This window comes from Rhinolophus sinicus, linkage group LG11, assembly GCF_036562045.2.
Source record: "Rhinolophus sinicus isolate RSC01 linkage group LG11, ASM3656204v1, whole genome shotgun sequence".
In the NCBI taxonomy this organism is placed as follows: domain Eukaryota; kingdom Metazoa; phylum Chordata; class Mammalia; order Chiroptera; family Rhinolophidae; genus Rhinolophus; species Rhinolophus sinicus.
The window spans coordinates 28,367,009-28,380,557 of NC_133760.1; the positions used below are offsets into that span (position 1 = coordinate 28,367,009).

A 13,549-nucleotide genomic window follows, 5' to 3' on the forward strand; every position below is an offset into this window, starting at 1 on the left:
TGAGAAATGTGTTTGGGAAAGACACTTTTCACTTTTACTTCTACGCTGTCTGAATACTTTACCATAACAATGTAATTTATAATTTTAATATAAACCCCATTTTACACCAAAAGTAGTTTAACTAAGCTATGTTCTGCCTTTGGAGACATGGGAGTCCACTCTCAGTTTGTGAAAAAAAGGGCCTGCCTCTTCCAGAAAGATCAAACAGCCTGGATGGAGAAAGGAAAAAACTAGTTCCTACCGGGAATGGTCTTGCTATCTCCCAGGCTCTGAATTTTCCTGTCCAGGATGCGACGCCCTCTGCTGAGAGTCTTGAGAAATTGCACTTCCTCTTCATTAATAATGTCCTTCACCATATCTGGGTCCTTCTTTAACTCAGGAAATGCATCTCCCTGGCAAAAGGGAAACAGAGATGTGGGCCCGATGAAACCAGGGACTATTCCATGACCCACCTAAAAATTCTCATTAACAGTATGCTATCTCCCACCCTAGCCCTCTTACGGTATGCACGTCAGTGCAGAAGAAGCAAGCAGGGAAATAGACCTACCAGGGACTGGACGACAACATCTACTAGTGTAGCAAAGAAACCCTTGCTGGCGTTGAGTTTCTCATGGGAGTATCGAACAGCCCGGCGGAGTATCCGTCTCAACACATACCTGTAAGAGGCAGAACCCAGTCTCCTGCTAGACAGCATTCCCAGGTAAGCGTTTTGTAGCAGTTCTTTGGAATTTGACCCAAAGCAACATGGTCAACTTTTTGTCTTTCTCTTCCAGAGACTTTCTCTTATCCTATGATTGCTTCTTTTTGTATTTCCCAAGGTCATTAAGATGAATTCCAGCATAAAACTCAGTAACATACCTACGAATACTCATCAAGGGATGACCTGGGGTAACCCCAGTTTGTTTTCCTAATCCAGAGATGAAGGCAAGAAGGTACAGACCAGATGGACTTGATGCCATGATCCCAGACCCTGCCTGTCAGTAATGAAGTTGCCCGGGGCTAGTCAATACCTACCCCTACCCCGCCCCTGCCAACCGTCTATCAGTCCTTATCATCCTGTACTTCACAGCAAAGATTTAACATAGTGACAACTCTTTAGTGTGACCTGAAACTCCCTTCATCCCTAAAGAAACAAGGGCTCCCTCCAACTATTTAAAAGACAGAGAAAACAATACTGAAGTGCAGTTTTAAGTTCCATCATCATAAAACTCACTGTGTCAGTCCTAACTCTGCCCCATGTATAGCACACTTACCCCCGCCCTGTGTTGTCAGGCCGGCCGCCATCAGCCAGAGCCACAGTGATGGTCCGAGCATGGTCAGCCAGCACCCGGTAGGCCATATCGATCCCATCAGCATCATCAGCACCAACTTTCCCACTGTATGGCCGAGCACCTGTGCCCTGCAGATAAAATCCAGGAGGCCTCTCATCAGGAAGCAGCCTTTCTGGCACTGCCGTGCCCTAGGAGGTTCTGAGAGGCATGGGGGTGGCGGGGCATTAGGAGAAAGGACAACCCTCTTGCCAGATCTTAGAACCCCAAGAAAGGTGAGAGTAGTGGGAGTAAAGAGCCTCCAGTCAGCCCCTTACACTCAACAAATCACAGTGCCTTGTGCCTAGAGCCTCGTATAATTAACAGTAAAGTTGGCAGATGGTCACATGTACCCTCAGCTGGCAAAGCACCTGGTTACTATCTTTGACAGCACTGCTAAGAGTCCAGCCTGGAGACTTCCACAGAAATTTGCAATGTTTGCAAAAGGACCAGTACCTTCTGAATGGCTTCAAAGTAAGGGACAAAAAGGTCAGTGTCATAGTTCGACATCTTATTCTGCAGCACAGACACCAGTCGCTCCAGGCCCATCCCTGTGTCAATGCTTTTCTTAGGAAGAGGTTTCAGAATTCCATCGGTTTCCCTACATGATCCAGAGAAAGAGGAAATTGAAACAAGGACTCAGGCTGCCATGTGTCCCTGCTGGTTATAACTCACTGAAGGAGCAGTTAGCAGGCTGTGACTATTCGCCATTGGCCTCTGTTGGTTTGGTGGAAGGAGGGGAGTGGAGGGAGAAAGGGAAGAAGTACTCTGAGGTCCATTGAGGAGTGAGGTCAAGCTTCAAGGAAATGAGCTTTAGAATGGCAGTCCAAATTACAGCAAAAATGATGTTACAGGAATAGGCCTTAAGCAGGTATCACAGGGAATAAAACTAGTTTATAAAAGAACAGGCCTAGCCCTAATCCAGAGATCAGAGGGAAAACTTAAATAAAATTCTTAAAATGTGCCACAAGATCCCATGATGCCTTCAAATGCCTGCTTTAGCACTGCTCCACTGTCTCCACAGACAAGAATGAGAAGACAGCCATGCGCTCTGAGGGCCTCTTTCTCCACTCAGCTCGAGGGAAGGTGCTGCTACGGTTAGCAGGAAGGGTGCAGGACCCCAAGGCCACCTGTTGTACTGGATGAACACGAGGTTCCAGATCTCCAGCACATTGGGGTCATCCTGGTTGACAAGATGTGCAGCATCCCGACCACCAATCCGGTCATAGTGGATCTCACTGCAGGGACCACATGGGCCTGTGTCACCCATCTCCCAGAAGTTATCCTTCATGTTGCCAGGGAGGATTTTGGTCTCATCCAGCCTGTAAACAGCAGGGAAGATAAGTAGAGTTAGAGCTACTGACAAGGATTCTGCATCTACCAAAGATAAGCACCAGGTTATTATCTTTGACAGCACTGCTAAGAGTCCAGCCTGGAAATTCAAAAGGAGATCCTTATGAATTTGTAGAATGATGACACACTCTTTGGCAATTAGTAATGCTAGGCCTGTATACAAATCCTGCTAAAGAGGCAGAACAAGAGTGACAACAAAATATAAAATATACATATGCTCCAATCATAAATAAATAAATCAATAGGGAAAGATACACATAAAGCCTAGAAACACATGAAAAAGTTTATGCTGAATATCACCAGAATTTAAGCAAATATTGTTTTGCAAGTGTTTCTACATTATATGGCAGTGTAAGTGTTAAAAAAAAGCTGCTGATTATTTAAAATTCACCTCAATACTGCAACTTAGTCGTGTCTTCTACCTTACAATGATACCAAAAAGAATTCCATAAGATTAAAACATTTACAAAATAGCTGACTCTGCTGAAAGTTGCTAGATAACAAAGCACTCAAAAAAGATTGTGCTTACTTGATAAACATACATGAAGCCAAGTAAAACAGGTTCAAAAAGTCAAGGTTAGTATTTAAGTTTTGCAGTTACCACCCAAAATGTCCAAGTACATTTAGACTATAGAGTGTAACCAAGCAGGGGGTTCAGACCAAGTATTATACAAGGGAAAGCTGGACTGGAGTAATATACTTAAAGTAAAAGTAATAAAAAGCAAACAGAGGGGCCGGCCCGGTGGCTCAGGTGGTTAGAGCTCCATGCTCCTAACTCCAAAGGCTGCCGGTTCGATTCCCACATGGGCCAGTGGGCTCTCAACCACAAGGTTGCCGGTTCAACTTCTGCAAGGGATGGTGGGCTGTGCCCCCTGCAACTAGAAATGGCAACTGGACCTGGAGCTGAGCTGCGCCCTCCACAACTAAGACTGAAAGGACAACAACTTGACTTGGAAAAAAGGCCTGGAAATACACATTGTTCCCCAATAAAGTCCTGTTAAAAAAAAAAAAAAATCATAAAAAAAAAAAGCAGAGAAGCAGCACTGCTTAAATATACTAAAAAGCTATGCATTAAAGGACAAGAATAAGTAAAAAGAATGAGAAAATGAGACGACATTGACTATCCCAGCTGTCTATAGGGTATATCATCCCACAGTCAGATTCCTTTTGATGTACCATTTCATGAATTCTATTCAACTCAAAGCACAGAACTCATACAGCTCATCTATCATTGTTACCTTTTCTGCTACAGGATTTTACTTTAGAAGTATATTACATAAAAGAAAAAAACTTCCCTTGTCCTAGACCTGTTTGATGCCATTACATTTCCATAAAAAATAAACCATTTCATATAAAGAATACTATTCTGTTGAAAAAGACACACACATACCACACAGGGACATACAAATATGAAAAAGGCCTGGAAGACTATATATGGGGTATCAAACTACCAACAATAATTAATCTTAGAGATCTTCTACTTCTTATTTTCACATTTCTATATTGTTTGAATTTTTATAACATGTGCCTTATATGTGCAATTTCTAAAAATATATAAAAAGAAAGAAAAAAAAAAGACAAGAGACTTGTTGGCTTTCAAAACCAGAATGATTATGCAATGAATGTACCAAAGGGTAAGTACTCCCAGTCACCCCCTCCTCCATCTCAAAATGTACATCCCAAATTGGGAAATGGCAGAGCCCACTCTGGCACTAAGTTTAGGAATCATTTTGTTCCCCCATACTTTGCACGTGTAACCTGTGTTCTTACCCCAAGTCTTGCCAGATCTGTTTGCACTCCAGGTCTGGTTCTAAGCCAGCTGCTTCATCCCCACCAAAGTAGGTAACATAAAGTCTTTCAACGGGAATGCCAAACTCTTGTGTGAGAAGTTCCAGAGCCATTTTACATGCCAATTCCTACAAAAGAACAAAAAGAAAAGATGTGGAGCATGGCCAAACCAGTATTTGGTTTATTACACTATTTAGTATGAGTACAAGAAGTCCAGATCCTGGGAACATGGATATAAAATTACAATATCTTCACTATAAACTCAGCTGAATTCAGGATCAATTTATGCAAGAAATCCAAATGTGAACTGAACTCAGCAAATTATAGGTACTGCTTCCAGGAAGTCACAGAGTCAATAAATGCTCTTCACTCCTGAATCTCCTAAACGATATTTCATACTTTAAAACAAGCCAAATTAGAACCCACTTCTCTCAGTGGTAAGGACTATTTTGCACAAAACCCCAACAGATCTGCTTTGAGCTTACCTTAAAGTAATCTCCAAAAGACCAGGAGCCCAGCATCTCAAAGAAGGTGTGATGATAGACATCCTTGCCCACGTCGTCCAGGTCGTTGTGTTTGCCTCCAGCCCGGATGCATTTCTGGGTATTGGCAGCTCTGCTCAGCTTTGCCATAGGGTGAGACGGGTCAATAGTGTTCAGGAAGATGGGTTTGAACTGAAAAAAAGAAAGGGAACATTTCAACTTTTAAAGAGCTGCAGGTGTATCAGGTGGTCACACACTGGCAGGAAAAAGACCACACACAAACTGTACAGTTTGTGATTTAGCCTGGAATACCGAAGCTTATCAGAGGCAGGTGGCCCTACAGGGCTGCAGCACAGGCAGCCTATCTTGGAGCAACTTCTCCCTGGTCCTAGTTCTCCAAAGGTCCCCACCACTGCCAGTGACACCACTTGCACAGGGGACAGGTCTGCCAGATCTGAGAGAATAGCCAAAGATTGGATGCAGTGAAACCTGTGCTTCCTTGCAAGTCTCTTGACAGTGAGGGCTTATGCCATCTTTCTGGAAGAACTTAATCTAAAACTGATGTGCTGGCTTGATAGTAAAGGTGATAAGGAAGAAAAACGTTTGAGATCTATTAAAGGAGTAAAATCAGTATAACTTAACGAATGATTGGATGCACTAGGGAAATAGTATTACCTTGCTCTGAGGAGTTATCAACTTATACTTTGATGTATCATTGTTATTTGTGTAACTTTACCTTATTTTTCCCACTAGACCTATCTAATTTGGTAACTGCTAGCAACTTGTGAATACGTAAAATTAAATTAATTAAATAATTAGTAATTAAAAATTTGTTTAAATGAAAAATACTATTCCTCATTCACATCAGCTAAATAATTACACATGGCTGGTAATTATTAGCCATAGTGGGCAGCACAGATATAGAGCATTTCTATCACTGTAGAAAGTTGGACAATCCTGTGCTAGACCATGAATTCCTTAAAAGCAAAAACTATCTTACTTATATCTCTGTATATATCCAGCACCTACCATAGTACCTGAAAAAGAGCAGATGCCTAACAAATACTATTGAAAAAAAAAAAAAAAGCAAACAAAAAAGTCTAGGTATTTAAATCTAGGTATTTAGATTAAGAGGCAATATAGCACAAAAATTAAACAAATGACTGCCTGGGTTCAAATCCACACTCCAGCATTTATCAGCTATGTGAACTTGGGCAATTTTCTTGAGCTTTCAGTGTCTCAGTAGGATGGTATAAAGTGAGGATTAAATGAGTTAATATACGTAAAAGCCATAGAACAGTGCCTAGCACATAGTAAGTGCTATATGTAGGGTAATAGTTACCGTTATTCAGAGAATGTTTATAAACATTGGACTCCCATGGTTCTTCTAACAAGTATAGTCAGGACATATGGGAGAAGACAAACAAGTATGTAGGTATATCTGAACAGAACAGAACCTTTCCAGTATTCTAGAAAAACCATCACCTTGAAAGAGTTCACCTAAAATTAGTGCCCCCAATTCCAGGTATATGCATAGGACTCATACATAAAACTGAAAACATTTTTATAATGCCATAGTTAATGTTATACAAGATGAGAAATGTTCCATTGCCTTTAATTTTCTATGCCAGAAAAGAGACCTGAGAGAAAAGATGTCAAGTTATCCCAGAATAAGGTGCATCCTGAGGGCTGGTATGTACACTGGGCTAAGTAGGGCTCCTAGAGAACAGCCAAAGGAAGGCCCTGAGGGCACCAGCGAACCTGAATCCATTTCCAGTCCAGGACCAGCCTGGTAAATAGTTTTCAACATCACAGGCACAGGCGGAAGAAAGGGGGGGGAAAAACAAAAACAAACAATAAAACTGTGCATGGCCTTGAATGGGAATGAAAGCAAAGCTCTGAAAGAACCCTAAAAAAATTGACTTGTTTTATAAAGAAAAGATAACGACGAGATGAAGGAGAATTGCAATAGCCAAGTTAAGAAATCTCTTCAGGGCTCAGCAAGATTAACTCAGCTTCTGATGCTAATAAAACATAGGTTTTTCCTTAGGAACAAAAAGAAGGCAAAACTTTACAGACTAGACGCAGGCTGTATTTTTCTTGAGAGGCATACAAGTTTTAGCTGTGGGTATCAGGGTCTTTCATCACAATTAAAAATAGTAATAGCTAATGTTTGAGTACCTACTCAAATAACGAGCTAAACTTTTTTAATGCATTACTTTATTTACTCTTCACTGCAACCTAAAGGCAAACACTATTATTATTATTCCTCAATTCTCCAAGAAACAGAGGTTCAACCACATAAAGTATTAGGTTGGTGCAAAAGTAATTATGGTTTAAAAGGTTAAAAACATTTGCAAGAACTGCAATTACTTTTGCACAAACCTACGAAGTTCTGTAATGTCACACAGCGAGTGACAGAGCCAGGATCTGTCTGACTCTAGGAGCTTTGCTTTCACCACTGTTCCACTGCTGCTTCTGTGAACAAAGAGCCAAGAGGAAGGGACAGATCCTTACCTGGTTCATGCCTGCGTTGGCAAAGAGCAAAGTGGGATCATCCAGTGGGATGGTAGCAGATGAGTGAACATAGGTGTGCTCATTTCTCTTAAAGAAATCTATAAATCGCTGCCGGATTTCACTGGCTGTGAGGGTTGAGTCCATCTTGAAAGCAACTCTACAGAACTAACCAAAGGAAAAAAAAAATTGACAGAAAATTAGGGAAATTGAAACTAAGAAGTAAGTAGGCATTACACAACACTCCTGGCTTTTCAGGCCAAGTCAAAGGACACGGATGAACAGTTTGATCCTAAAACCTATGTCCTAATGTCCAAGGCTAAAGTCATCATCAAAGCAAAACTTGTTGCACCAGCAGACAGCAGCCGCATTTGTTCTTCCTTCCCATGTGAGACAATACACCATCACACCAAGTAGAGCAGGAGGTAGTTTCTTCATGTGTTTATTCATGAACACAAATTGTATGGAGCATCCATTCTGTGCCAGGCCCTAGGCCAGGAGTTAGGAAATGGGAATAAAAACACTCACAATTTATAGTCTAGCAGAGAAGCCCACTGAGGATGGGGGCAGGCCCAGGAGACCTGGTTCCAGTCCTACCTCCAAGTCCTTAAGAGAGTTACTTCACTTCAACAAAGGAAGTGCTCAGAGTAGATGAACTCTAAGGATGCTTCTAGTTCTGTCTACATGCCTAGAAATGTGAAAAGTTTCCTTATCCCCAAAGCCAGGGTCTCTAGGTTTGGCCTGACATCTTGGAGAGGTGCTGTCAACAGCAGTGGACATGGGGATGGGCCTATCTATACAAGGGACTGCCTGCAAGTTGCAGGAATTTACATACCTCCACCTAGCCTCAGCACCCCCAGAACCACAACTGGTAAACTGTTGACTTCCCAGCAATTAGATTAGTAGGGAGTCAGGATGTCATAGCCACACTGAGGAGGTCAGTGAAAGAGAAAGGGAATCAGAAGAGAGGAAAATTAGGAAATATCACAACTTGACAATTTCAAAGCTCTTTCACATATGTTAAAGTTTCTGAGAGGCAGGTTGGGAAGAAGTGACAGGCCTTGGTGGACGGTATCAATTAATGGCATGTGCTGTAGTGCCACACAGCACTGGGCATCCAGAAAAATGGGAACCATCTCATTCACAACATTATCTAAGTCTCTAGAATTCTTGAACCAACTCTAAACTTTAAATAAGTCACTTTGTCATTTGTTTCCTTTTTGGTAAAAAAGTAATATCTCCTCTGCCTACTCCATTGGGAAGGAAGGGGCCGTTGTGAGGCTCAAAAACCATCCTGTATTAGGAAGCAATTTGTAAACTGGAAAGCCCCAAAGAAACAGAATGAATTACTATTACTTTCAGTCACTTAGGTCAAAGTTTTCTTCCTTCTTATGAGTAACAAGAAAAAAAAAGTCTGAGTTGTTCTAAACTAAATTATAGCAGGCCAGAGAGTGAACGAGCAGTCAGACTATTAATACCTAGCTGGGGGCCAGCGAAGACTGCTCACATTCCTGAGTGTATGTTGGAACTTCACATTAACTTTTGGGTAGCTACTTCTGAAATTATCTCAAAAACAGAAATGCCATTCACCATCAAAACCCCAGCAGGCGTTTGCTTCTTGTTTACTCATGAATTTTCCAGACTGTTGCCCACCACCAACCCAAAGGAGCAAACACTTCTTTCTTACGGACTCTGCACCTATCCCAGACCTAGTCCCACTTCACCTTCTCCCACCTCCTTTATCTACAGTCAATGTAAATTCTTTCGAAACAACGTACATCTTTCTCCCTCACCCCCCACCTGATGTATGAAAACGCTTGCCAACTCCAGGACGGTGGACATGTTGCCTTTTCCACCTGGCACTGCTGCTGGTGGTTTAGACTTCATGCCCCAGGACCTGGTCTTTTTTTTCTTGCTAGCAATGGCCCAATAAACCCTTTCTTTTAAAAATATTTTTCAGCCAAGAATGTTAAAATTTTAACATAAAAAAGATACAATAAAGATGTATACAGTCATGAGACTCTGATTCTCAGATTTATGTTTAAACACAATTTCAATTGATTTATTCACAGCTCAATGAACTTATTCAAACAAAAACCCTTTGGGAGAAAAGATGGTGAAACTGGCTGACTAAAATTCCCACAGATGAGGACTCTGCGTCCATGCTAAAGAGGCAAGGGTTTTTGGAAACTTTGTCACACTGTCTTCTTCCTCATCCCTTCTCATCATGGCTCTCAGTGAATCTCAATAATGGTGGCAAAAATAAATTTACAGTGGTAATTCTAAGCAGCACCATTATAGCTATTTCAGAATGTTCACTGTTCCTCCTTTAAATGGGCTAGTTGAGGCAAATAAGCAGTTAAATTCTGAGACATGTGAATTTTCCATTTTTGCTTATTCATCAACTTATTGAATGCATACTCCGGTGCTAGGAACCAAGGTGAAGGAGTCTACGTCCTTAATGAGGAGACAGTCATATAGAGAAATAACTGTACGATGTAAAGGAATCCAGTATATTGACAATAAGAAGCCCAATGCACGCTGGGACTATTAAAAGCTGTGTTACTACCACCACTCATTCATCTATTCAGTATAAACAAACTGGCAAGCTGTATGGGATACAGAGGTAGCACAAAGGAGGGACCTCAGATTCCACTTCCCAGCAGGAGCTGTAAAAGTCTTGAGCTTACGTCACACTGGCCTTTGGGTTTAAGGACCTTTCAACATGCTCTTCATTTGCCAGGTAGTCTGTCTACTCTACCCCCACTCTTTCCCTTTTCCTAGTTAATTTCTCACTTTTGCTATCTCAATTTCAAAAAGACATATTTAAGGAAGCATTCTTCTTCTTGATCAGATTCTTCCTATTTTATGCTGAAAGCCCCAGGTGTCTTCCTTCCTAATTTCATGCATTCGATGGCTTGTTTAATGTCCATCTTCCCATCAGGCTTTAAGTTCCATCCCAGTGGGAATCACGACTGTTCTTTTTGCTCACCATTATAGGTATAGCTTCAGTATCTGGTACACTGGTTGCTAACAATAATTTCACGATTAGATATTAATCCTCTAAGAGCAAACTCTGAATGAAAAAGCACACCAGGAAGTACAGACTGTATGAAAAAGTAACAGTTAAACATGATGGGTAATGGAAAGTGCTTCCAGGTGGTTCTGGACCAGTATCAGTTATTTATCTAATTTTAAGAATTTAAGGAATGGCTCACGGAGGGATTCCACCCATCTTCACCACCCTCCCCCACTTCCGCTTGCCCCTAGGAGGTTAAAACCAGGGGAAATAAAACCTCAGTTTTGGGTGGGTAGTCAGTGGCAACCTTGATCCTCCCAAGGTCTTGGTCTTCAGCGCTCCGGCTGCCGTGTCGCCAGGCGGTTGCTCTGGCCCTGGGCTCCAGCCCAGAGTCCGGTTCCTCGCGAGGCCTAGCCCAAGGACCCAAAGTGGCCGCGGCACTTTCAGACCCCGGGCCCAGCCACTTTGGCGGCACCGCAGAGCTTTCTGAAGCCCTCCTGCTTTTCCCGAGGGTCGCAGTCCTTCAATCCTCCCTCTGAGCCCACCGCCAGTAGCCCGGGATTACCTGTTCCCGCAGACACGCAGATGCACCAGCACCAAGACACAGCGGCCGCAACTCGCCCCGCCCCGCCCCGTCCAATCACAGGGAGTCGATGGAAAGTGCCCCGCCGCACATTACCTCTATGAGATATTATTGGTCAAGAAACAAGCCAATCAATCCAAGCTTCTTAGTTGAGTTCTGGGAAGGCAGATCTAAATTGGCTGATGCAATGGCGGGGAAAGAAGGGATGGGGTGTGTCACGTGACAGGGTAGGACCCGGACTCCGGAGACTGACATTTTGGTTTCCATGTGCAAACTCCTAATAGTTGACATGGTTAATAAGGGTAACATGTATGTGGTAGAGGCCACAGCTCTTGGTATAGTTTTGTTCATTTTAGTTGCAGAATGGTATGCAAACCTGAAGATTCAGATATATTGTGTCTATGGATACACTTGTCCTTATCAGATCTTGGTTTTAGTGTGGAAGTGACATAATCGTTGAGGGACAATTGATTTGGCATCTGGCCCTCGATTTGCCTTTGAAAAATAATAGTTAATATTTATATGCGAGTCATTGTATTGTAAACATTTCACATAGATGACTTCATTCAATTTTTAAACTGTATGAGGCTGGTCAACTGGCACGCCCTTTCAAACTGAAGAGTAAGTTGCAGAGCCAGGATCCAAACCTACGTCTCTCTGATACGGGAGAGCCCCCTCACTATAGAAATTTTAAGTCTCCTTTTCCCTAGTTTCTTAGCTCCTTAGCCCCTGGTCTTAATCACTTTTCTAATCAGTTTCTTAATCCTAAAGATTGCTCCTAACCTTAATCACAGAATGTCTCTTATTCCTGCTTAATAATTACTTAAAAGCCTATGAGCTATAATCATTGTGGCCCAACATTCCCCCAAGCCATTCCAGACCTATGTCTTGGATAAATAAACACCATCCCATAGACTACCCTGTTTCCCGGAAAATAAGACCTAGCCGGGCCATCAGCTCTAATGCATCTTTTGGAGCAAAAATTAATATAAGACCCGGTCTTATTTTACTATAAGACCGGATATAATATAATATAGTACAGAATATAATATAATATAATATAATATAATATAATATAATATAATATAATATAATATAATATAAATACCAGGTATAATATAATATATATAATACCGGGTCTTATATTATTTTTTGCTCCAAAAGACACATTAGAGCTGATGGTCCAGCTAGGTCTTATTTTCAGGGAAACACGGTAAACAGATTTTAACACTCGTCCAGACCTGGGTTAGTCCATACCTAACCCCTGGGTGAAATTAATATAATTGGGTTTCGAGTCCTATTCCTGGAGTCAGTGCTTTTAATTTATTAACTAACATCTGTCTCTCCTCATCTAGGGGCTGTCAGGATACGAGTTGTGTCCCAGTAAGGCTTCCAGTGCACCCCAAGGCAGATATGAGACCCCTTTTTTTTTAAGATTTTTTTATTGGGGAAGGGGAACAGGGCGTTATTGGGGAACAATGTGTACTTCCAGGCCTTTTTTCCAAGTCAAGTTGTTGTCCTTTTAATCTTAGTTGTGGAGGGTGCAGCTCAGCTCCAGGTCCAGTTGCCGTTTTCAGTTGCAGGGGGCACAGCCCACCATCCCTTGCGGGAGTCGAACCGGCAACCTTGTGGTCGAGGAGTTGAACCGGCAACCTTGTGGTTGAGAGCCCACTGGCCCATGTGGGAATTGAACCGGCAGCCTTCAGAGTTAGGAGCATGGAGCTCTAACCGCTTGAGCCACCGGGCCGGCCCTGAGACCCCTTTTTTCATTTAAGATCAGATAGGGTGAGAGTTTCGTGAATTCTCATTAGGTAGGGACAGCTCTACCCCCTTCTCAGCTTGAAGCAGATACAGAAGAAGAGACCTCCCATCCCTCAACTCCCCACAGAAATTTATGGAGATTACCTCTCTCAGGAAAAATAAGACAGGCAGTTAGAGACAGGTAATTGGGTCTCTGCATTCCTGCACATCAAACATAATCTATGGGGAGCACAGGCTGGAGACCTCCTGAATTTTTTCTTATCTGCTCTAGCCATTAGCCACTGTGAGGATGTAACTAAATTGGACCAGTCGCTCACACCTGCATGGTAGAAGGCCACCACTTCCATCTCACCCTACCCTCATTATACCATCATTGTAATGCCACACCTATGCCCAGTAGTTCATTAATATCATTATAACAGACTGAACTCTATGAAGGGACATGCACAGTCTAAGAAGATGAGGTAATGGCTCCTTATCAATCACAGGTGTCAATCAAGTGGTCCCACACCTGGAGAGGAACAACCCATCCTGGAGAAAAAAAAGACAAAACCCCTACGCTCCCATGAGCCACCGCCCTTGAGCCCTTTGAGCCTTTTGAGCAGCTTGTTTTGTACCCTTTGGAGTGTACTTCTGCTTCTAACAATGGGCTTTGAGCCGCTTTTCTTTGTGCTCAGCCCACTCCTAATTCTTTGGAGTGTACTATCTCTTCTAATAAACTTATTTCACCACTTTACGTCTG

General features: G+C 42.3%; 1 protein-coding gene across 4 annotated transcripts in view; it reads right to left on the reverse strand.

Annotated features, from left to right (window-relative positions):
* The window catches only part of AARS1 (alanyl-tRNA synthetase 1), a 59,438-nt gene that overhangs the window by 9,815 nt on the left and 36,074 nt on the right, over positions 1-13,549 (reverse strand). The window contains exons 1-9 of one of the 4 annotated variants that reach the window (XM_019710280.2): positions 11,029-11,101; positions 7,448-7,612; positions 4,934-5,122; positions 4,431-4,576; positions 2,438-2,629; positions 1,764-1,908; positions 1,254-1,399; positions 548-656; positions 242-392 (exon numbers count right to left, since the gene is read on the reverse strand). In XM_019710280.2, the coding sequence (XP_019565839.1) occupies positions 242-392; positions 548-656; positions 1,254-1,399; positions 1,764-1,908; positions 2,438-2,629; positions 4,431-4,576; positions 4,934-5,122; positions 7,448-7,591 (1,222 nt within the window). In that variant the 5' untranslated portion in view covers positions 7,592-7,612; positions 11,029-11,101. Of the gene's footprint in view, positions 1-241; positions 393-547; positions 657-1,253; positions 1,400-1,763; positions 1,909-2,437; positions 2,630-4,430; positions 4,577-4,933; positions 5,123-7,447; positions 7,613-10,740; positions 11,102-13,549 lie in introns of those variants that run through there. The other 3 variants (XM_019710288.2, XM_074314576.1, XM_074314578.1) reach the window with 3 other exon arrangements.